We start from the raw sequence: 25,758 nt of genomic DNA, 5'->3' as shown, positions 1-25,758 counted from the left end.
CGGATTCTCATTAACACCGCTGCCCTGTTGGCTCTTCGCCTCCCCGATCGCCCCTTTGTGAAGCTACATAGCCACTTCTTTGCTTGATTCAGCCCATCTCACCACCTTTCATAAACAATGTGTCAGATGTATGAAAGTAATGGGGGGGTAGGAGACATCCAATTAAAAGCACAATGCATTATTATTTCACAGCTCCCTGTCTCTGCCATCTGCAAAAGCCCTTCATATTATATAACAGCTCCGCGTCAAGAGAGCCAGCCTGTGGAGGACAAGTTGAGGGGGTCTTCACCGATGATGCAGCTCGCCAACTCTGGACTTTCCTCAGCAGCTTGCGTACTACCCCTCACTCCTCCCCCTTCTTCCCTTTGCCATATCCACCCACCCATCCACCCACCAGCCCACCCTCTCTCTGCCTTTCTTACGCACACATACACACATACACTCAATCACGAATGCACAGGGATTGCAGCAGCAGCAGCAGCAGCAGCAGCAGCACTGCGAGATGGAGATCTCCGCTGCGTGTGTGAGTGCCTGTTCCCGGTGAGTGCAGGGACAAGAGCAAACGAGTGTCAGTGATGCTTGAATGAGGTGTATGAGGGAGAAGAGGGGGAGAGATCGGTGTAAAAGCCAGGAGGGGGGTGTCAGTGAGGACCCGATCAGGTTTTGAGGCAATGTCTGTCTGCTTCTTTCCCTCTTCTATCCCTATAACCTGAATCTTTGCCGGATGTGCCACAACTACTCCAGCTGTCACTGCACCGGCTGCCTCTCTCTCAGCACTCCCGCAGCCTGTGAGAGCTGCTCCAGTGGCTGGACAGTACCCTGGCACCCACTGAGTACATGGATGAGCAGTGGATCTACAGGGGATCTGTGCTATCTTGTCCTTTGCACCTTTGATCTGTTTCTCAAGGTAAGAGTTACTTCTTTTTTTTCTTTCTTTTTTTTGAGTTGCACACACATTCACAGGTATTATGATAGAAGTGGGTGATTCATTTAGTCTGCCTTTTAAAAATGTTACTAAATCAAAATGTCAAAGGCATGCGCGTATTCTGATAGAAATTGGTTAAAGTCCTTGTGTTGCATGCATGTGTATATCCCTGCATGCATTAGATATGGATAAATTAGGGAGGGGGCATTTCTGCATCCAAGCATTTCAAGGTTTTATGACTAATCAGGAGAACACGTCAAAGGTTTTTCTCCACATCTGAAAATGAAGATGAATAGTGATGTAATTCGACTTTGATTAATGTACTTATCATTATGCATATCTTTGCAGCCTCTGACAGACATGCAGTATTTATCCAGTGAGGCATAGGCTGATTATCGAGATTGCTGTACTTGGGAATTGTCTGGGCTTGATAGTGAGGAATATTGATGAGCGCTCACTAATAGACTAGTGTAAAGACTATTGCATATTGTCCTGTCAGAATGATGATCATTTACGAGAAAGCACGTAAGTAAGTAATGCGAACTATGTAAGAAATTCATATGCAGCAACTGATGTCCTCCTCAAGGCTGAATTTGATGAAAGGTGGATTCAGCCTTATCATGACTAAGGACATGTGTGATCTCGGAGCCTCTTGGGGTACTGCATCACATCCAGAGCTGCACTTGTATTTGGTGTCAGCCGTAGCCCCCACCCCCCCACCCCCACCCTTCTCTCTGTCCCTCTATTTTCTACACGTCAGTCCTTGACTACCAGAATTCACAGGAAACGGAGATATGGCACAGCTTTAAGGCGCCCCGCACAGAAGCAGCTTGTCTATTTAACCATCGTTTTCACTTGTTGTCTTGTACATGACACCTGAGTTAATCATCAGGTTTACCGGAGTAAACACGTATGCCCAAATCCCAGCCAGTTATTAATGAGTGAACTCATTAGAGAGATGCACTATAGATTTAACTGTCAAAGGCAAAGATGGACTTTGCCATTCTTTCATACAAGAAGAAGCCCACACTGGCAGTAGAGCATGTGATTGCCAAAAAAAAAAAAAAAGACCTTCTTCATGTCACCCTCTTCAAACTTCCTCTTCCCAAGGATCCATTTCACAGCCCATGCTCTCAGAGATACAGAGATTGGAGCTTTTTAAAACCCCCCACTATTCGTCTATAACAGAAAGTGCTTCACAGTGATAAATTTTTGAAGCCAATAAAGTCATAAAGCAAACTTTTACAGGTGTAGCCTGCAGCCAGTATAGATACAGATAGCTGGACGACAGCAGGAATGAGATGGTGTGCGTGTGTGTGTAGCCGGATGACTGTGATGCTCTCAAAACTGGCTGGGATGTCTTTCAAAAACTGAAGATGAGACTATATATTCCACCAAAGCGGCCTACAATGTTGCTGGAAGAAGAGGACTATTGAGAAAGCGTTACTAGAGCGTGGACCAACTAAAGGCAAAACCTATACACAGCCTCAAGGACTATCAAAGGGAAAGACTGCGAGGTGACATCTCGCCCTTTACATTGTGCTTATTAAGGCAAAGCTGGTGCAATGTCATTCTCTTTAATTTATGCTAATAGTGAGTAAAAATTCCTCATTTAAAGTGGATGCATTGCACAGTAACGATGCACACAGTATAATACACAATGAATGATGAGCACAGCAAAATCCCATCTTATAACAAAAACAGGGGATTTACTTTGCAGTACTCCAGTGTTTTAGCAGTCATTACTAAAATCACGAGCCATAGCATCAAAGAGCATTCACTGTTTATGTTGCGTTCCGTAAATTCATGTTTGAAGAGTAGGAGGCTACAATAGTTACTCAACCATTAATGAGAGTGGCTAGACAGTGTTCTCATATGTAAATATCCCACAGATGCACTTCAGTAATTATTGTGTTGATGCAGGCTGACAAGGATGTAAGGCGATCTGAGCAAAGCCGTCTCTTTCTCTCTGCTTTGCGTTGGGGCATAAATCATGAGTCAGCAGTGTTGCAGGTCTACTATTGCACTGAAAATGGATCCAAACACCTATCAACATTCTTCATTAACAGTCACATTTCTACTGCATTGTGATCACGATAATCAATCATGTTAGTGCAGCTAAAGGTGAGTTTTGCTTTGTTTTTTTCTCATACATGCAGCATTTTAGGTTGAAGAACTGAAGGGCAATTGGAACAGACAACATGGTCTGCCAGGGTACATAAGGAGATTTCAGAGGATTACTTTTGCAATTTTAGAGTCAATGCATTATTCATAATCCTTTGGATAGCTGAGGCCAAATCAGGGAAGGACCTCAGGTCATTAGCAGAGATAGCTTGCTTTGAGGAGGACGAGAAAGAAGATGACGAGGAAAAGGAGATTCTCTTTCAGCTGTTTGAATATATCCATGTGTGACAACAGTCTCTCTCTCAGCAGGGCTTTCGTCTCGCTCTCACTCTGCGTATCTGACTTCCAACAATAATAAGTCATTGAAGAGCTTTTCTAGAGTCCCTTTATGTGAATTAGCATTTAACTCCTTAGCATGCCTTACATGACTGCATAAGAAATTGTATGCACTTATAAGAGACTTCCTGCAGATGTGATTACCTTTTCAGCTGTGTGAGATTGGTATTTCTGAGTGTGAAATAGCATGAGCCCATGTGAAACAGCTGTGAACAAATGCTATTTTTTTCCCTGGAAATGCTTCTGACAAACATCTCGCACTCGAATCAAAGTGCATACTAAGCTATGTTTCAGAACAAATACCAGCGCCCAATAAAATTCATCTGCTCCATATTCCGAAACAACTGTGCGTAAATTCATGACACAGCAGACCATATTGTTTTTGTACAATGAGACTGAGCTCGTTGCCTGCTTTTATTTTTTTCTTTGCCTTTCTTTTTCCTCGTTTGGCACCGAAAGCGTCGCACTGACTAAAGTGATGCTAAGAGCTGTTGGCATGTATTGTTTTCTAGCATTGACAGGAAGCAAGATGAAACATAGTGTCCTCTAAATATATTCCATTTCACCAACAGTTAGAGCTGAGGGTTAGGTTAAAGTGGACACTCAGCAAGGTGAAGCACATGGCACAAGTCCCAAGAAATAAGCCCTCATGCTTTGTGTTATCAGTCTCTCTCTGCTTTGGTGTTCATCTGTGTGTATGCGCCTCTTAGGATTCTGGCAAAGGCCTCTCTTTGAAAGGTGACAACAAGGCCAAAATACACTAACACTCACACACACACTCTGTCTCTCTTTCTTTCACTCACAGACAAGTGAATGAAAGTGAAGCACACACATATAGATATTTAAGTAGATCTATATTCTATATACAAATGCCCATGCAAACAAAATACAGGAGCGACTTACATGGAAAACTCTTTCCATCATTAGAAAGTATGTGTGCTAGTCATATTACACTGAGTTATTCAATCTTTTGTAATTACTTTTTTGGTCATTATGTCACTGTAACTCCACATGAACTGTAGTTGTAGATCAGCTGCGAATGGGAAAATTAACAATAATCCAATCTACCCATGCTTTTTGTTTTACAAATTTCTTGGGAGTAGTGAAACTGACAGTAAGGAAATGTCTCTTCAGTATAAATTTCCCCACCAGAACAATCACATTGATAGATTTACAATGTCGCTAAATGATAAAACATGATTACTTTCCGAGAAGCTGCAACACCATGAATAGCTGGCTTTTGTGTGGTAATAAATGATTCATTGGAGTTTATTTATCGCGTGCTGTCTTGTCATATAAAAATGATTAACCAGCTCATTCTGATGTTTCCTTTCAGCCATATCAGACATCATTTCATTTCCTTGTGCTGCTTGATATATTTCATGTTCTAGATGTGAAATGTGTTTCATCACAGATGAGTCAGAAAATGTGTCATTTTTACTTGATCATATTGGTCTTATTTGAAAATCTGCACAGAGATTGGCATTAAGAGTAGTATTTATTTAGTTGTTTGTTTGTTTTTTTAATTCAGTTTGAGCTCCTCTGCGTGATCAAAACAGTTTATGATGTATCGCAGCATGAAGTTATGCAATTAAAAGTTAAATATCGATCTGTCTACAGTGCCGGTGCATCATTTGTGTGGTAGCAGGTAGATGAGATTCATCTTATGAATTATGATTAATTACACTCTTTCAGTGTCACTTTACAGATACAAGATGTAAATATTTATTTTGAGGAACTGCAAAAACAAAAAACAAAAAAAACCTGAAACCACATAAAAATGCAGATCGAAAGCTGGAAACCAATAATTTCAGTTCAGGTTATTAAACTGTTGCATAAACCTATGTAATATTAGCAATACGTTAACACAGCCAGTTAGGAAATATGCACTTTATAGCACTCTGTAGTGTGCTATAGGATCACACTTAATGTAGGTGTTTTTCATTCAGAAACATGCTCAAGTAATATAATTGAATCTAAATTTGTGATAAACAGCAATCTGTAAACATTAAAAGTTGAAGGTCAGTTCACACAGACGACTCACATGAAAGAGATTTCCGATACGATCGCAGAGCATGTACAGTTTATATTTGATCTCTAGGCTCTGACCTCGTCACTCCGCTCGGCACAGCAGCAACCAGGGAGTGACGATAATAAATTTCTCCCTACAGAGTTTAGACTCAGAGCCTGCAGGTGGATACAGGTGGAGGAGCCTAACGCTAGCTATTATTGCAGAGTTTAATATGTGTGGGCCACAGCTGCTGTGTCACCATTGCTTCTGGTATCAACCTCAGACCACAAGAGGAATATATATAAGCCCTGGGCTAAGCACCAACCACTCTGGCCATTCCTTAACAAAACACCCCCAACTATTGTGGGGAGAATGTTATCAAGCATCATAAAAGCAGCAGCTCACAATGACATGTTGTATGAAATGTTATATAGTGTGGATAGCAGGAGGAGTTGGTGCATGGATGTACGGTAAGCATAAGGCTGGCAATGAGTGCGGCTGAGTGCATCGGTGCAAAGCAGAGAACAGCCGTTTAGATGTAATTATGATATGAAGAACAGTAAAACAAGCTGTCACGTAAACCCGCTTGTTTGAATTGGAATGCCTTCCCAATAGGAATAAAAATATGATAATTGTATTTGCAAACAAAAAAATGAAAAGAAGAGCATCTCAATGTGAGTCTCATGTTTATATTTATTTCAAATACTTTTTCAAGGAACTAGCAGCAGATTTCACTTGAAACACCCCATATAAAAGTATTTCCATTTCACTGCTACATAAATCAGTGACATATAAAAGGGATGTCATGCATTTGTAAAGCAAAAGGCAAAAGATAAAAAAAATAAGAGCAGCAATTCAAAGTTATCATTCCCAAGTGAATCTATGGCGCAGCAGTAGCAGACAGCAGCCTCGGCAATCCTATAGGCTGACGCTGATATGAAGCAAACAAAACCTAAACACATTAATGATGCTTACTTAAAATTTATTTTATAGCCTTCACATTAGCCTAACTACCAGATATTTTGGTTACTGATCTAAGTCAGTGATCTGGCATCTAAACTGCGGTAACACATCAAGTTAACAGAAAAACTGTGCTTTTAGCTTGAGGTGTATATTTAGGCTGACAACTGATATAATGAAGAGTCAATAAACAGAGTATTGAATGATGGCAGCAGCAACAAGGAGAGCAGTGTGAACACAATTATTATTCTAAAAAGGTCTCTTGAAGCAAATCATCAAACAGTTGGCAGGGGACCGTGCTTATGAAATGCTACTGTCATGGCTGCAAGTGTTAGCATGAGGTGTGATTCAGAAACATTAACACAACGGAACGAAAGTTTAATCGAGCTTCAGTCGTGATGCTTGCAAAACTAAATGGCACGTGCAAAGTAAATGTTATTTTGTATCTTAAATGAGTTTGATTTTAGATTCTAGATCAGTTTTGGATGAGCACCGCTGGCCTGTTCGATTTTTCAACAGCACTGTACTGTTTGGAAACATAACACTAAAGATGTTATTAAAAGAACAAAAAGTACATGGGAATAGACAGTCACTGGAAACATTTTTGAGTCATCAGATGCAGATGAAATATGATCATCTTTGTTCTTATTTTTACAGATTTCCTCCATGTTTAACACATTTAAGTTGCAGATTGGTGCATCATCTGTACAGCATGGCAGCGGGTAGATGAGCTGCATCTTATGAATTAAGCACTTTGATTGTTGTTTATAATGCTGAGAAATACAGACACTACAAGTGCAAACTTTACAGAGAAACTGTCAGGAAATATGTACTTTATAACACTGTATTATAGTTCTTCTCTATATATTTGGCTGGTTCTCATTTTATTTATTTAAAGATATCAAGCCATTTGTACATGTATCGAATCATGCATGAATCACTGGAATCTTTTTCAAGTTGTCCTTATTAGTTACAGTTAAAATATGCTTATCTATTTTATTCTATTATTAAAATAAATAAATAACAAAAAATAAATATTTTAATCTCAGTTTTGGGTTATTTTAATTGAGGTTTACAAGTTATATTCCAAAAAAGGAGAAAGGCATTAGGCCATCTGCCACAGTATCTTACCAAAGTCATCACATGTGAAAAATCGTCTCCTCTAGATTAACACACACACTCTTTTTTTTCTGTTTTGGCTGTTTCAGGAAATATGGTGAGCAAAGAGGACACCAAATGCGTTGTTCTCTCAAATTCAGATGAATCGGATTCAGAAACAGTTCCCTCACACAGCATTGACGCACAGTCCGGGTCCGAATCTGGCAAACAGCAGGTGAAGAAAAGAAACAAGGCTTTACAAGTGCGTTTTAAGGATATCTGCGAAGCTCAGAAAGAGCATCGTGCCAGACGCTCCAGGTCCATTTCCTGTAAAGTTACCCACAGAAAGTACATGACAATGCCTGCCCGGCGATCTATCCCTAACGTGACCAAGAGTACTGGTGTCCAGACTTCACCAGATCTTACAAAACGGTACAAGACTTTCCCATTTGAAAGGAAAAAAGGACACACCTTTAAACACGCTGCTTTGGTGGAAGACTACAGAGGACAAAACAATGGATTTTTGAGTGACATAAAAGCAGTAGGAGATGATGGACAACCTACTGGGGAGGCATCTAAGTACAAGGGTAAGATTGTGGGGCAGACAAAAGCACTGCTTCACCACACTGATGACAGCAGTGATACAGAGGATTTGCTTTCCAGTGCCAACTGTGTGGATGGACCCTCACATTTCTCAGAAGAGGGTCATCCTACCAGCTCTCCTTCCAAAAGTGAACCAGAATACAAGGTGTGTGGGACAAGGACCAAACACAAAGGATTACCCAAAGAAGACATGGATGCCGGCACTTCCTCAAAGCGCCAGCTAGCTGACTCAGAGTTTTCGCAGGACAAGCCAAAGGGCACAGGCCCTGTTGCATGGAACTCTTTGACACAGGTGGAGTCTTTAGGAAGCCCCTCTGTGAGCTGTAAACGGAAAAAGGATACACAGCTAAATGAGCAACAGTCTCAGACACTTCCCCATAGTGCCAAATGTTCTTTAAAGTCGCAAGGGCAGTGTCGGACAAGGCATGTGTCAGCCTCCTCTAAACTCCAGCGAACACATGGGGGTGACGAGGGCTTTCCTCCAGGAGCCACGGGCATCGGGAGCAGCCAGCAGATAATAACCTTATCTGGAGACAAGGATATCAAAGCACAGCTGCAGGCCATGGAAAGTCTCATCAGCTCAAGCCAGGAGACCATCAAGGTCCTTCTTGGAGTTATTCAGGAGCTGGAGAAAGGTGAAGCACAGAGAGAGGGGTGAGTAGAGTAATGTTTACAGTGCAAATGTTTGTGAAAGCTCCAAATGAAACCTAAAGCAAGGCATTTAGAATCATTAGAAATAATCCCTCATTTCATAGGAACACAGAGGTTTATTTAAAAAATGTGGTATCTTTTACCCCGTCAGATTTCATTTTAGCAACATCAGCGTGGCCCACATTTCAGCAGCTAACATCCATAACCAGAGTAATCAAAAATAATGGTCTAAAATACAATTTTTTTTTATAAATGATCTTTTAATAATTAATTAAATCTTGTTTCAATTTTTACGCTTCCATGTGTACACTATGTACACATGGAAATGCCTGTATTTTAACAGGCTCTTATCTGGAATTGAACGTTCAAAGCTGTGCACTTACCAGAAACAATGATTACAACATATTACTGCTACTTTGAAAACAATACAAAGGCCTTCTACTAGTGTGTGCATGTGAGCGTGAATGAATAATGTCATTGTAAAGCGCTTTGGGTGCCTTGAAAAGCGCTATATAAATCCAATGCATTATTATTATTAGTAGTATTATTATTATTATTACTGTGAAGAAGACTCAAAGTACATGTATACCTAATATTACAATACATATTCCATCCATGGCATTGGTCCTCACAGTATATCATCCTTATACTGCCTTCTGTTTGGATGTCAGTCACCATCTGATATGTAGCCAAGTGCACAGCCATTGAGGTTATAGTGTTCCACACTTAATTTTTTGACTATCAACAGTATGCCACCCAGGACCTTGGTGAATCACATTTTGAAATAGTTATCAGTGTGAATGCACATTTTCTTAAAAAATATGGATGTGACTAAGAGGTTTCTAGAACAATATATCTCTGAATATTTTAAAAGTAAAAAACGAGAGGAAAACAATATCTGATGTGTTTTTAAGAAATGTGATTGGTGTTATTGGGAAGCATGAACTTGCATAACTCTTAGGTGTGGTAACATTTGACTTCTGGCATTAAACAGAAAGTTCAACTGTAGTTGATGGGAATGCCATTAGTCCTTCATTCACTTTCACAGCAGCACAGTTGTAAAAACCTGTGCTCTATCACAACACAAAGCAAATTGTATTTAAGCTTCATCCACATCCAGTGGTGAACAAGGCACCCTGGTGTGACTCTGAGGAGCTTGGTTTTAAAGGCCCAATTAGTACAGCCTCATAACACGTTGCCTTTCATCTTCACAAAACTGTGCCTGCTGTAGTGATTTCACTGTGTTGTGCTCCAGTATTGTGCTCGAGTGTTATTAGAGAAGTGCAGTTACAGGACACAAAACTATTATCCTTATTTTGTGTTGTTTGTGTCAGTTATGCTTCCTTGAACCAAAAAGCAACTTAAAGTTTCGCTTTTTTTAACCAGCATATATAATGTCCAACACAATGTCCACTCTTTGTTAAACTCGTACTGTATGTCATTTGTGGTTTTAGCAAGGTGTTAGAAATAATCTACTCTTCCAGCAAAAGTAAAGTGTTTTTGAGAAGCGACTTCACGGTTTTCACTGGAAATAACATTATGGCAAAAAACTTTTTTTTTTTTTTTGAGGGGATTTTACTTTCTTTGCGCAATCTGTTCCATGAGACAATCCCAAACATAAACAAAAAATATGCAAAAGTACAGTAGGAGCTTTGATTGATGCATTTCCCCGTGATCTGTTTCACATCTTCTTATTTTTCGTGATATCACAGTTTATTTTGGGTACTTTTCAATGACAGCGTATGAAGAGGAAGTCCCATCAATGCCACATGTTTCACTTCTCTTATGGTTTTCCAGACCTTAACCTCAGTGTATGTCAGTGACATGTGATGCTTATTGTTAAACACTTATGAATGTGCTAAAAAAAAAAACCTCATATTAACAGTAAGAATATATAGCTCAGTATTTTTCTCTTATATTAATCTTACTGTTATAATATTTTTCCACTGGCTTCATACAATTCCGAAAGTCACTTCCCCAGCCTTGTTCAGGAAACACTTTCATTTCTCCACTAAGCGTTTACCCTCCACACAAAGACGTGTGTAGAACACAGAATAACACTGTATATAAAAAGTGGCATTTGAAACATGGTGGCTTGACCTAGTGAAGCTTCTGTTCGCATGTTATGCATTTCTCAGGCAGGCAGAGCAGCAGGCACGTAGGCAGGGGGTGTAGACAGTGAAACTAGAATGATGAGGCCAGGACATATCCCAGGACAGCTGACGTGGGCAAACAACACAGCAGTGAATCTGTGCCAACAAGCAGTCGGCTTAAAGAAAGACTTTCAAAGGTGCCGGGTTTTTTTTGGTTGTTGTTTTTTCCATGAAAAATCTATGAAGATCTTTTCTGTGTCACTGTGGTTTAATACAGAATCACAACAGTGGAGTGTGAACATTAGACACTGAATACAAAAAAGGGTGTTGTGCTGAGTACATGCACTGATTGTAAATTTAGGTTAATACACTTTTATTATTAAAGCAACTCTTTTTAATGATATGGGAGTACATGAAAACCTAGGCAGCAGTGTAGCACTAGAGTAGATCTTTCTTCTGTGTAGTCAGTTACTGCCCTTGCTCACAGCTGTTCACAGAGACTTTACTTGAGAACAGGGTAGGATGGATGAACTCAGTGACCTTGAGCTTCCATCAGCATTTTCGATCCATGAAGAAGCCCTTCTGTCTCCTCCGATGAGGTCACCTCTCATGTCACGGTGAACATTTGAGGTGCAGCTCTTCCACGTGTCTTCCATCAGGTATAAAGGGCTAGCGTGACAGCAAGCAATTACATGTGTGGCTCGAAAACAAAATATCCTATCATTCCCATCCCACCGTGGTCCAACAGTCTATTCAGCGACATATTGCCAATAACAAAAAGCCCACCTGCATGCTCATCTAAACTCAAATGATGAAACAGGAACTAATGAAAGTCAGAGAACGCCACACTAACAAAAGTCATTGGATATTTAGTGTGTCCTCTTTACCATGTGCACATTTTGTATGAGCCTTATGTGCCACCTGGCTTGCAGCTGGTGTTTGCAGAGGGCTTCCAACATAAAAACAACAGACAACACAGCCTCGGGGCAATACACCTCAGCCACAAACTGAGCAGATACAGTGCTGTTTATTGCATTTTGAAAAAGTATGTCTATAACAAATTGACCTTTATGGGAAAGATGTACTATGTGCTGTAGCACATAATGTAAAGATATCGATTTTTTTTTTTTTACACAAGAGCTGCATTTAGTTGTTTCTTCCTATTGCCTATAGAATAGAGACACAGACAATTCAAAGTATGTCATGGCAAAGCAAGGTAATCCTATTATGTTAAATCAGCAAGTCTACACGCTTGATTAGCCAAATCTGAGAGAACTGCAGGATCAAAATCCCCGCTGCATTTTCAACTGTTACCAAAGAGCAACCCTGAGTGAAAACAAACCTGAGCAAATCTGTGTGATAGCCGATGCCCACAGGTGTTGAAATATGAAGGCGAAGCCTGTCACTGGAGCTCACGTATATCTTTCCATCTCTCCCTTCACAGGCTCTCCTACCGAACAGGACAAGACACAGCAAATTGTGACACTTGTCGAAACAGCGCCTGCATCATTTACAGGTGGGCTTCTTGCACTGTCTGTATAACGCATTGAATCAATTTGAAATTGGTCCTTACGAGACTCATCTGGTGCAGTCATGCATTAGTGTCCAGAAAATGCAAAATCAAATATACTGTATGCACAACATTGCATCTAGAGTGGTTTGACTGAGGCAGAAAATCTGAAGAGTACTGAAAATGTTAAAGTCAAATCTTTTAGGTGTGACATTAAATGGAATTCAGAAGAGAGGAATCATAAAATACACATCAAGGTCACGGAAGAAGTACAGATGTAATACCGCTGACAGTGCTGTGTATTGGGTGTTGCATTGTTTTACTATACAGTGGATGATGGCTCCAATATTATTTGCAGAGGTTTCTGGGAAATATACGAGTTGGTGTGACAGAATGAGTAACAATACACAACAGTGGGAAGTGAGTTGTATATAAAGTAGGAAATACTGTGATCCCATCACAGAGTATGTGAGGAGCTCAAATAAAACATACTTGGAAACTCCAAATGCTTTCTTCCGAGTCCAAAGTGTATGTATTCTCATACGTTCTAAGTGTAAAAAAATGTCTCAGAAGCATGAGGAAAATCCACTCAAGCTGTACTCTTGTGTCATTTGTCACTTCTATCTAAAAGTGTCTACTGCTACAACTCGCTGTTACCTTGTTCTCCAAAATTGTGAAACATGAAAGTGTTTGGAAAATGCTCTTATCCCCAGAAAACATACTGACCTCTGAGACCTCCCAGTTTTTTTTTCATATAGGCAGGAGTCAAAGAAGCTTAAAAAACAAACAAACAAAAAAAACACCATCACATTTTTTGCAGATTTCAACGTTACCTTTTTTTAAAATATAAAAGTTTGTTGCCATATGGAAATGTTCCTTCCCACTTCTGCTTCATACTTCCCCTTTTAGACAATAGACTCCATACATAAGATAATGTTGGCAGCCCATTTATACTCCACTGATCTTCTGAATTATTTTGAATATGTTCCTGATATTTACAACACCAGGAATATTTGAAAGTGATTTGGACAAAGAATTAACACTGCCTTGGACAGGATTTTCTCTTCGTGTAACATTTCCTGCAAAATCATACCAACTCTATCTGCTTATTTGAAGAGTGCATTGTGTCAAGCGGGCCTGGACGGTGGTGACAGGACCTAAAAACAGGAATTTAGTTACATGTAGGCTACTAGAGGAAGAAAAATAACAGAATTTCAAGCAAGGCCCTCTACAAAAACACATTAGTTCTGGACTGGCATTCAACAGTGTCACATTCACATCACCAGTTTGCATATGCTTAAAATTTGATAAAAACACAAGATATTGCTTGCTACTACAATATGCAATTGCAGATTCATATTTCATTTAAATTATCATATCTAACATTTTGCAAAAGTCCAGAGTCACCCCTCATATCTATACAGTAGCATAGTCAGAGCTTCTTGTGGTCTTGAACAACACTTCTCCAGCCTTTCTAAAGAGGTTTTGAAGTTTTTCTATGCTTTTTCGTTCATTTTCAGTCTATTTCTTGTACTTAAAAGGAATATATTTTTTGCCTGACCTGTGAATCATTCAAACAGAAAAAAGGCACCTAACTCTAGGGACATACCAGTGTTGTGTCTACACATAACAGACAACCCTATTTTACATTTTTATCTTTAGGCACTTTATTGGTAGCAGCCTGTCACAAAAATGCACAGCTTGTTCCCATATCTTAAGTTTAATGTATAAAAAATGTCAAAAGACACAGTTTGACAGGCATAAAAGGGAAACGGCGATAAAAGGCTGGGGAGCGCCAAATTACACAAGGTCTTACGACAGGTCTTACAGAAGTATAAAAATTATGAACACAAAAAAGTTCTGTCAGAAATTTCACCCCCCATGCAACAGCATCTGGAAAACACCTGATTGGCATCGATTTCAGTTTTCTCCAAGACAAGGATCCTAAATACCCAGCCACTACAATTAAAGCATACCTGGGTAGAAAAACACATAGTGGTACAGTATCAGTCATGGACTGGCTTCAACTTTATTGAAGCAGTGAGAGATCATCTTGATAGAGAACAGAATAAAAGGTCATTCAAATCCAAAAGAACTTCAAGAAGAAAATTGAGTTCAACCCCATTTCTCAGCAGATTATTAGACTTGAATTTCATTCGCACGTATGGGAAATTGATAGGTGTCAGCAGTTAGAATTTTAAGGTTATCTTTATTATATCTGACCTGAAGGGAGCCTTCAGTCTCATTTATTGATCCTGGAAGGGATTGTGCATGCCAGGCTAAGTTTTTGCAGTTTTTAAACAGATGGTCTTTGGGGAAGGACACACACTACTCATCCATGCATTTGTATAGCACCTAAAGAAATCAAATTAAAGAAGACCCAACTGGCTGGTAAGAGAAGAACTGTTGTCTTCCCCCAAACACTTCACTGCCCTCTTCCTCTTTCCACTCAAACTCAGACCCCTCTCTTAGTCTAAAGCACTTCACTGAGCTAGAAAATGGAAGAGGAAAAAAGAACTGAGTCATCTTTCTTCAAAGAGAGGAGTAAACAACCTCAGAAAAAAAATCAGTAAATATGAGAAACCCTGGAAAGTGTGGATCATTTTGTAATTTAAAAACAGTTTTATTAGGCTAATAAGTAGGAAGATTTTGTCTCATACTGATCTACTAGAAATACAGGCAGCTGATTGTCTTGTAAACCCTGCCAAGCCCTGGAGCTCTCTCTTGTTTCATGTTTTCTTTCTATGATTCTCCTTCTTTGGGAGGGCTCTTCTTAGTTATTCTAGGAAATACTTTCTGGAAATCTGCAGAAAATCTAGGTGCCAAGGAAAACACAAGTGCTATCCTCCTATTGTTTCGGTTATTAAATTAAGCTTGAATTTTGTGTGCAGTGGCTGACAGGATTACATAGAATGAATAAGGCTTGTATTACTCTATAGCCACTACACTACGCAGTCATTATTTAGTTCAAGTAAAATGAAAAACCTGTTTACTGTCAGATTAAATGAGTTAGTTATTGGTGATCTTTAATAACAATTTAAATTTCTGAAGTTTATATCTCCTTTTATCACTAAATGAATGCCAAAGTCACTATTTCCCTCAAACTATGTTTTTATTTGTACTTTGTGTTTTAGCACTTTGCAATGCTGGCATATTCGCAATACTAGCAGTAGTAACATTGCTGACAAAGTAACATATAATCAAATAATATAAGTAATATATACCTTTGCCCTCCAGTTACAGTAGTGAGTTCCATAGTCTTTAAATTTTAGTGAGACAACTTACATTTAAAATTAAGTAGCGAAAACAGAGTATGGCATCTAAGCTCATCTCTATCTCTCCCTCTATTCAGACACACTCAGACTAGGGAGTTGTAAGCAAACATCCCCTGGAGCCTATAGGTAGATATTCGGGTGGTGGAAGGGTTGAAATAGCAGATGGTGGGGTAAGTTGAGGCATGTAAGTCTGTGCGAAGAGAAATGCAGCTGAAGTTGTCTAAGCTAGTCCATAGACTTCACTCCATAAATCCTACATGGAAAGTACAGGGAAAAACAATAAATGCTAAATAATTAAACATTCTCTGTTTTTAAGAGGTTTACAGAGAGTAGTATAGCTCTGTCGTTTCTATTATTCTATTAATAGATCATTACTACAAGTCTATAAATGTAAAGATGTATATGAACTTTGCAATATTATGATGAAGAACACATTATGGACTCATTCAAGATGTGAACTGAGACAAAGACAGATTTTTAAACATATATCATCTTTTGTTCATCCTTCTAGGTACATACACTAACCAGACACTTTATTAGTTACACTTCTAGTATCAGGTTTGACCTACTTTTGCCTTCAGAGCTCCCTTTATTCTTCTGGGATAGATTCAACAATTTGCTGAAAACACAGTCAGAGATTTTGGTCCATGTTGACGTGATAGCATCACACAGATGCTGCAGATATGTCAGCTGCACATGCATGAAGTGAATCTCCTGTTCAACCACATCCCAAATGTGTTCTATTGGACAAAGATGTGATGTCTGTGTAGGCCATTACAGTGAACTCATTGTCATGTTCAAGAAATCAGTTTGAGATGATATGAGCTTTTTGATAGGATGAGTTATCCTCCTGGAAGCAGCCATCAGAAGATGATATACTGTTGTCATAAAGGAATGGACATGGTCAGCGAGGCAGGCAGTGGCATTTAAACGATGCTTGCAGGTAATAAGTGGCCCAAGGTGTGCCAAGAAAATATCAAAAAAACGATTACACCAAAAGTGCAAGTCTAAAACATAGATATTAGGCAGGGTTGATCCCTGTTTTCATGTTGTTTATGCAATGCTCTGATCACATCATCCAAATGTCAGAGCAGAAATCAAGACTCATCAGACCAGGAAATGTTTTTTTATCCCTCTTGCCCAGTTTAGGTGATCTTGTGCAAATTGTAGCCTCAGTTTCTTCTTTTAAACTGACAGAAATGGCGCCACTATGGTCTACTGCTATTGTACCCTATCAAAATTCAACATGACACATTCATTGATGCATTCATAGGTGTTTTGCTGAAAACTTGGAACAAGTTGTTATCTGAGTTACTGTTGCCTTCCTATCAGCTTAAAGTATTTGGATTTCTCACTGGACAAACTAGTTTTTCTTTTTAAGACCATTCTCTGTAAACATCGAAGATGAAAAGTCCCAGTAGATTAGCAGTTTCTCAAATACTCAGACCAGCCCAACAGGTACCAAGAACTGTGGCATGTTCAAAGTCACGTAAATCACCTTTCTTCCCGATTCTGATGCTCGGTTTGAATTTAAGCAGGCTGTCTTGATCGTGTCTACTTGCCTAATTGCATTGAGTTGCTGCCAAGTGAGGGCTTGTTATTATGATTATTATTATGGCTTCACTTTTTATCATTAGCACCCAGCTGAACAGATGTGAGTGTATGTATGGTATTACAGGTGATCTCTTGTGGTAAAGCCTTTATACTGCAGTGTGTATGTCGATTTGTGTCTTTATCGACTAGACGGGCCTTTTCATTAATTTTAACTACAGACTAGTCTCCCAGGCTAGTCCAGGAATCTTCAAGCTGCGCAGTGAAGGGATCTCCTGTGACTGACACATAAAGACACATGGTCAGGCAGTGATTTAGTAAGAACTTGATTTGCTTTTGCTTTGCATTTTAATTGGCAGAGCAGCAGCATTTTAAATATCGCTTGATCATGCTCATTTAATTGTGAGAAGCTAAAATCGTGATCAAGATTAAAATTTGGTCCATTATGCAGCCCGAGTATCTAAGTGTGAAGCAGGAAGGCCTCTGCATAGAAGAGCAATTTGAACTGTAGAGCACAATTTCTCTTTTTCAGTTCACTGATGGTATCTCGATAAGACAAAGTTGTGGCATTTCTATATGTCAGCGAAGCAACTTGGCTTAATTAACAAACTCTAAGAAAAATTAAATGGCAAAAACATTGTCTTCAGCCTATTGTCAGTAAACCAAAGCAAGCAGTATATGGTAATAAAGCTGCAATGATGATGCACTCTGCAGAGTGACGGTAAAACGGAAGATTATCACTTCATCTGTGCACTATATCATTACATTTAGTTTATTTGTTGTTGTTTTTTGGTTAATCTAATCTGGTTTAGTAGTCATTGAATGGTGCGGAACTATAGTTTGAAGGCAGGTATTGGGGCACTATGTCATTCTGCAATAGTATTTATTGTTAACCAGGAAAGCTCCAACTTTTCAAGACAGTATTGTTTTCTTCAATAGAGAAATAAATTATCTCTTTATTCTTTACCTTCAAGTGTATTTTGCCTTGTCTCCTCAAACTACCTCATTATTCAAATGGCTGAATGATCCCATCACAGCATCCTTGTTTTTTAATCTGCTGAGTTAATCTGCTGCTAAGACAACTGCAATCACGATGCTGGACAAACTACTCTATGTGACACTTTGATAAGAAAGGCTTGGGTACAGTGAGGAAAATTAAAACCAGGCAAGAACAGCAAGTTGGGACCAATTACCCCTCAAATTTAGACAACTAGTAACTGTGTGCTGGAACTGAAACCTGGATTATCAGCCGCTGAAATGCTTGAGTTCAGAGTGCTCCAGCATATCCAATGCACCCAATAAATTCAACCACTCTAGTGGATGCTGAGATGAGGTAGTCAATCTGTGCATCTTATCTAGGCTTCAGCTCTCGCTCTCCCACTCTGTGTATAATGCTGCATCTTACTTATCACTGCAACAAAGATGGCATGTATATATATATATGGCAAGTAAAGAAAAGCTAGAGAGGCTATGTCTATAGACAAAACAATTACAGGCTTGTCTCTTTATTAAAATCAAACTACCATAAAAGTAGGATGTAGTACATTTCTTTGTAAGTGAGCAAACTTACAAATTAGGGCAGGATATCAACTAATTATTTCTCCCTCTGTGTGTATATCTATACATGTGTGTGTTTGTCTGTTTTATAGCAATCGCACCGTTGGAAATTTGGAAAGCAGCATGTTTTGAACAGGTCCAAAATGAATCATAGCTTATTAGCTGTGCGGTATCGTAGCTTGGGCAGTACAGTGTTGCAGTGGTTAGCATGTTGCCTTATAGCAAGAAGGGCTTCAGTTTGAATCCACCAATCAGCTGGGGCCTGTGGACTTCCCTGTGTCTCTGTTCTCTTTGGGTACTCCGGCTTCCTCCCACAACTTTAGCTGTGAACGTGAGTGTGAATGGCTGTTAGCGCTGTACTACAGTAGCGACCTGTTTAGGGTGTACCCCGCCTTTCACTGGGATAGGTTCCAGCATTCCTGTGACCTTGAATTGGATAGAGGGAAGAAGATAAATGCATACCTAGCTACTAGCAGTTAGCAGGTTTGCTAGCTCAGATAGCCTTTTGCTGTCCTCTTTATTAACTCTTCATTCAAGGAAATACCACAGAGAATCAAAAACATGAAGCCATCCCTTTACACAACAAAAATAACTCAACTCAGAGATGCAGACAGCTTCAGTGCTTTATATTTTCTTGCTATACTTACCTGTGTGTGTTCAAAGAGGATTTACAAGAGCATCAGTTGCAAATTATATAAGGCCTACCACTGAGTCAACCTAGACTACAGCAGGAAGCCCATATCAGAAAAAACATGCTCAGATCAAAGCATTAACAGCTTCCATTCCTGCCACCGCTGTGTTGACTAAGACCCAGCATTTGAAACAAAAGTATATAATGTAGTGTTTCCAATTTGGAACTAACAATGACTTTGAAGAACAGTTAAGTTCAGGAAAAAGCAACTGCAGTTCAATATGATGAGACGCAAGGAGCTAATTAGCACTTGTGTCCCATGCTGAGATAGCGGAGCTGTGGTTGTTTTGTTGAACAATTGTCAAGATTGCCTGTTCTATGCTCATTAATTAGATTGTTTTTTTATTTCTCCATGCATCTTTGAAGCGGAAAACAGTGTAGCACACACCAGCAGAGGCTTTTATTTCCGATATACATGACAGGGAGAGACTTTCTACATGTCATTTACTGTAGTAAACCTGTGGGAAGTTTCTGCTTCAACTGTTGCCTGTCAGCAGAGGAAATGACTGTCATTCTCTGGTGATTTATCTATGATGCCCCATCATGCAGTTCTGAGGATGTTACACTGCTGGGCCTGAACCGCTCATTTTGTCAAGTGGAGAGTTTGAACTGTGAATGGCCGAAGGGGAAATCATAGGAGGGGAAATGACTTTACATTGAAAGGTGCCAGCAGCAGAAAGAACAGAGAATAGAAGCAAGCAGGTGTATACTGCTGAATGAATAGACTGTGCTATGCTAAAAAGACATCTCACGGCTGCAGTATCCCTCCCAGGAGTAACAATCATTGAATGGTGCTCAGCACACCACGACCGCAGACAAACAAACTGCTCGCCACTGATCAGAGCAACAGCTACTCACACTGCATAGCTAAAGAGATGATTAATCTGCTTTGGTGAATGCCCTAGAAAAGCTTCCCTGTCTCCAGCCGCTTCAATCTGTTGTGTACAGAGATGATCTTAGATATAGGGCTTTTTGTTTGCTGAAGCACCTGCTCCCCAGTGCCACCCGCATCGTACAGCGCTGCCTCTGGCTTCCCATAGAGGCATTTGTCCACAGCGTGCAGTAATTGCAGTGATCTGCCAAGTGATTAATTGTTTAATAATTTCTGAGGCGATTCTGTGTTTCGCTGTTCTGCTCTGCTTTCTGTCAAGTCAACATTATTTAAACAGCACTTGTAAAAGTTTTTAACATAAAACAAAAGATACAAATAGAGATAACGGAGAGGAAACGAAACAATGGATGATATAAATAAGAGATGCTCATCGCATACTGCTAGAAGCAGCAGTTTTAGAAAGATAGAGCATAGACTCTTTTCTAAAAATGGAGTTTCTCTTTGTGAGGGACTCAGTATTTTGGAGACCTGCAACTGCTAGCTTTCATTTCCAGTGGAAATAAGAAAAAGTGCAACTAAGAGAGCACATGCTTAAAAATATATTTTTGGTATTAATAATGATGTTAGATTTTAGAAACTCCGTATTGCTTGCTTTTTATTAAATTTAACATATTGATTCATTGGAAGTTCAGACGTGCCAAACTACTATCCAGACATCCATCCAGTTTCTCCCCTGAAGGCTTTAATAGAGCACTGTTCATAACTGACACTTATCTTAAGGGTAAGGACAGTTCCCAGGATTCATTATGTCAATATGAGTAGAACATATCCTTTAGGCAACTAATTACACTGCCCATCAAAGCGCTTACCAAATTGGGCCAGGCTTTGCACCTTACCGTCAGTTTCTCTGCATGCAGACAAGGAACGGACCTCATGTTTGACCTTGACTTGTCGGATGTCATCTCCTTTGGCAGCTCTAGTTCTCTCACCCAATAATCCTCTTTACTTTGACATGAATGAACTTTGTAAGTCGTAGTATTCCCTGAGTCTTTTAAAAGCAGCGTGTTGAGCAATTTTAGCGATAAAAGAAAATGAGGATGAATAAAAAAAGAAACTCCAAACCAAAAAGCAATTTAACATTCGATTACCAGGTAAGGGTTGCTGCAGAGTATCACTGTCGCAGGTACAGAGATTAATTATCTTTGATTTTAACTATGATGCCTTCAGAATTTATCGCATGCCCTAAGAATAAATACATGCACTCTACAAATCAATAGCAATGAAGTGAAAGGAGATGGCGTATAATGGTGCATTTATCTCCTGCTTGAATACATGCAGTTAATCAGGGTCTGCTTGGCCTCTCAGTGGTTTCATTTGGATGGGATTAATCCCCACATATCTCTCAGGCCTGAGAGATTTAATCAGAGAGAGGGTTGAACTATGGTGTCGGAACGAAATCAGACGATGACCGGCCTGGGATTACACTTGCGGATGTGAAAGTCTGATGTCAGGAGCAACCCACATTCCAGCTCTTTTTTTTTTATTCAAATATAATCTATGCAGGAAAAGCCCTTTGACTGTATGCATTAAAAAAAATGCAAAGATGAAGTAGAGGAACTCTATTACTCAAGTCGTCTCAGAAATATGGATATGTGCCGCAACTAATATGTGCTGCCAGGGTGTCTGTCAGTGCATTTGAACCTCGGCCTCCCTCCCTGCCTCCATCTGGCTGTGGATTTTTATGGATTACTAACATAAAAAAATAAGTCAAAAACTGAGTCATAAATATTATAGCCACACAATATAAATACCACTAACTTTTTAAATGGGACAGATGAATTTTTCTAGCATTACTTTTTAAGTGAAGAATTACAATAAATAATCTGACCTATCTAAATATTTCGTAATTCTACCTGATATGCTTGTGTTACAGTGTCGAGCTGGACTTTAAGCTGCAGGAGGACAAGCTACAGCCTCTGATGAAGAGACTTTGTCCCCTGGACAGCCAACAGTGCCCTGCTCTGCCTTACTCCAATGAAGTTTTCACATCTACTCCGAAACGCAAGTCCAAGACAGAATCCAAAAAGCATGCTCGATGGAAACTATGGTTCCTCTAAATAAAACCTGAAGCCCTTGGAAACGACCATTTTCTTGGGCACGTTAATACCCCTGTTATTCTCAAAATTGCTGAAGGAATATTCAGATGGGGTAATCAACACATGGGAATAGAAACCACGTGATTTAAGGTTCTGTGTTGAGATTCCACACCATGTCACCTGGGGACTTGAGACCAAAAAAATAAAAAATAAAAACATTTTAAATTCAGTCTTACCTTTTCTGGCATGTTTGCTGGACAGGATCGACACACATCTGCAAAAACTAGGTGAGCTTTGACATACATTTTTGCGCATATATTTTTAAAATCTGTGTAAAAGTGGCCGTTATTCACGTACTGGCTCAATGCACCTCTCACTTTATATTGAAATCTCTTTGTTTCACCTTCCAATGAATGCAATGCACTTTGGTCTTTTCCCCTTAGAGTATATTGCTTGGCAACAAGAGGAGGAGCCATGTGGAGGGTCTTTTATGGGTGAAGCTCTAATCTTTAAACGGACATCAGCCCACCCCCCACTTCCTGAAAGCACAAACATTTGACTTTTGAGAGAAGCATGTGTAAAAGACTGAAATGCTATATGACTTTATGTCAGCGCTGTTCTTATAACCCCTACTATCCTCTCCTGTTCTTCCTTATCTGTTAGCATACTGTGTAATTTGTTTGTCTGACAGAACATCTCCTTGCCTTTGCTAATAACTCCTCCTTGTCCTCCCTCTTATTGTAACTCCTTTATCTCTTTCTCTCTTTTGTAGCTTTTTATTAAGCTTACTGTGCAACTGACCAACGAGCCAGCTATCTTTGCTTTAGTCATTCTGTCATTTTCTCTTCTTGGAGTGACACGAAATATTCAGAGTGTTTACTTTGGAATATCTGCATCTTTATAGCAAAGTACTGTGAAATGAATTTTTAAAAATATGTATGTTTGGGCCCCTCCTCTTGAAGCAGGTACAATAGATAAAAAAATACAGTATTCTGGGTTAGATTTTTTTAAACAACATATATAATGTTTTGACTACTTGTATGGCAGAGTATTTTCTATGATAACACTGTTTGCTTTTTATTTTGAGTATTTCTTTATCGGCTTGTTTTGTTTAACAGTTCAGAAAGAAAGTAAAAGCTATTTTGACATTTCTCTTGAGTCCAAGAGTTTGTCTTGGCTCTCAGTCACAGCAAAGATGTGAAATCTTGAAACTAATTCATTTTAAGCCACTTGTCTCATGTCCAGTTAGCTACTTTAACAATCCAACTGTTGTTTTGTAACATTTATTTATCCTTATCCATTTAGTAAAATGGGAAAAAAAAAACTTTTGAACGCCAAACACATGTCCACCAACCCACACAAACAACTGTGCACTGAACTTGCAGCAAGAGCAGAAGGGCTATATACAGTGCTAAAGAAGTAATGGTAGCAATCTTACAGCAGAACAGACTTGTGTCCACCAGCTTTGGTCAACTAGGGGAAAAAAACAGAAATAAAACACCGATGATGTAGCAATGACACTAAACTTGCACGCTTTTATAAAGCAGGCATTTATTAAATTCCTTTAGTCACTTCATAACAGCAGCTGTCATGTAAATAATTGAATGGAATTGTACAAGAATTGTCAGGAAGACTCACACTGGCCTCCCATCGTTAGATTACACTGTAGATTACATTATTCAGGTCAACAATCTCCATGCAAAGATCTGTACCTTGGAAAAGTGCAATTTAGTGATTATGTGCAATATTATGCATTTTTCTACTGTTTCTACATCACAATTAAAACATTTTCAAATGAAGGTGATTCAGTGTTCTCTTACTGTATGTCTTTTAAATGTTAGATGGTTACCCTAGCCCTAACCGTTCTGTGGAGCAAACCTAGAGATATTAAGGCTTCACTCACACAGGCCTAGGGACCTTTTGGCAACCTCTTGGCAACCTCCGGTCGCTAGGAAAAAATGTGTATTCCCCTAACAAGTTGGCAAGAGGCTGCCAGAGGTTTCTGAGCTAAAACCCTCATCGCCATTGCTTTGGTTCCTAGCAGATTGCCAGGGTTGCCCACAGTTTGCACCAAGAGGTCGACTTGTCTGCAAACACTTGCTGACTACCCACCGAATGGCAGTGAAACCTGAAAAAGTGTGATGCAAACCGGATACAGAGGATTTTCACCCTCTAAGTACAAGTTGCGTTTTTCTGCTAAAACCAACATGTTTCAAAAGACTCAAACTTCACTTTGAAGGTAAGGGTCTCTTCTGGTTTGGCTTCACTGTTTCACTACTGCGTAGCAAGTAGCTTCCAAGTGTTTGCTGAAAGGTCAATGTCTTCCATGCAAATAACAGGCAAACACAGTAATTTTTAGTAACCCAAGGAATTGCAGGTTTTCAATCATTTTCAGTGCTGCATGGAATATCTCATTGCAAACAATTTCACCAAGCCACTGCCAGCACCCTCCCGCAACTACAAACAAACCAGCTGACCAGTGGTTGAAGTGGGAGAAGTCATCAACCAGTCTCTAGACCTGTGTGACTGGGGCCCAAAGCAAAAATCTAACTTTTGACAACAACAAAAAATGTGACTGACATGAGTTGCTCCTCAAAAAGTACAATTTTATGTACATAAACAAATGTTAATCAAAAGGTCATTAAAACATCACTGAGCTTACAAATTTGTCAGTATACACCACTAACTTAAATTTATTTCCTCTACTTTGTCAGTTGTGGCAAAAATATTTTGACTTCTTTTACTGATTTCCATGTGACTAGCAGATTCATAGGCAGGTTAGTATTTAGCGGCATCCACCAAGCCAAAACTAAACATGTAATGCTCATTACATAGGTCTATACTCTATAGACCTAACCTTTTTCCCCTGTGACCATATAAAGCAACATTGAGGATTTCATTAATGAAAAAGGGAGTACAGAATAGAGGAAACACACTTATTCAACAACTACCCCCTCCACCTTGCAATTCTGTGTAAGAGAGTTTGACCATCATAAGGCTTCAGCAACTATGCAGTTGAAACAATATTAGGGTTCAAATGCATACAAGCACAATTACACTTGAAAATAAAACAATCACCACACTTAGTGCCTCTCTGTTTCACGGTCTGTTTTACTTGATTATGTAAAGGATTATATAAACACAAAGTGTGGTTTGATTAGTAGGTTTAAAAGCTTTTAGTTACCACAAACATGATGTAACAATGGTACCAGTCATTGGGAATAATTATTTCCACTAGTTTGCACTACTCTGTAAGCTTACAAGAGCATTGTGGTAAAAGTTCTTTTTTATTTACTTTCACCACTCCACACTGTGACACCTGTGAAGCCAAAACAAGCTAGGTCTTCAGGCAGACACGGAAGGTCATTGGAGGAAAAGTTGAAAACGTGTGCTGCTGGATTCCCTAACTATATGTCATTAGTTTGTTTTTGTCCTGTGACCTATG

General features: G+C 39.4%; 1 protein-coding gene across 2 annotated transcripts; it reads left to right on the top strand.

The window, feature by feature from the left end:
- The first annotated feature begins 266 nt into the window (after positions 1-266).
- LOC134640247 (inhibitory synaptic factor 2A-like) lies at positions 267-24,260 on the top strand. 2 transcript variants are annotated; one of them, XR_010095425.1, is made up of 6 exons: positions 267-540; positions 745-907; positions 7,565-8,711; positions 12,246-12,317; positions 22,151-22,600; positions 22,757-24,259. XR_010095425.1 is itself a non-coding variant. In XM_063491894.1 (5 exons), exons 3-5 carry the CDS (start codon positions 7,570-7,572, stop codon positions 22,332-22,334), a joined length of 1,398 nt encoding a protein of 465 aa, XP_063347964.1. In that variant the 5' UTR covers positions 267-540; positions 745-907; positions 7,565-7,569; the 3' UTR covers positions 22,335-24,260. The 2 variants fall into 2 exon arrangements, 1 of the variants encoding a protein (XP_063347964.1); XM_063491894.1 differs by having other exon boundaries at positions 22,151-24,260.
- The last annotated feature ends 1,498 nt before the right edge of the window (positions 24,261-25,758 follow it).

The sequence above is a fragment of the Pelmatolapia mariae genome, linkage group LG13 (assembly GCF_036321145.2).
Source record: "Pelmatolapia mariae isolate MD_Pm_ZW linkage group LG13, Pm_UMD_F_2, whole genome shotgun sequence".
NCBI lineage: Eukaryota > Metazoa > Chordata > Actinopteri > Cichliformes > Cichlidae > Pelmatolapia > Pelmatolapia mariae.
The sequence above is the reverse complement of the archived record's forward strand: the minus strand, read 5'-3'. Positions and strand labels throughout refer to the sequence as shown.

Excerpts from the sequence above, each read along its gene's own strand:
- LOC134640247 (XM_063491894.1), top strand. The coding sequence starts at position 7,570 with ATGGTGAGCAAAGAGGACACCAAATGCGTTGTTCTCTCAAATTCAGAT. Across the intron at positions 8,712-12,245 it reads GGTGAAGCACAGAGAGAGGG|GCTCTCCTACCGAACAGGAC; the intron begins GTGAGTAGAGTA and ends CTCCCTTCACAG. Across the intron at positions 12,318-22,150 it reads AGCGCCTGCATCATTTACAG|TGTCGAGCTGGACTTTAAGC; the intron begins GTGGGCTTCTTG and ends CTTGTGTTACAG.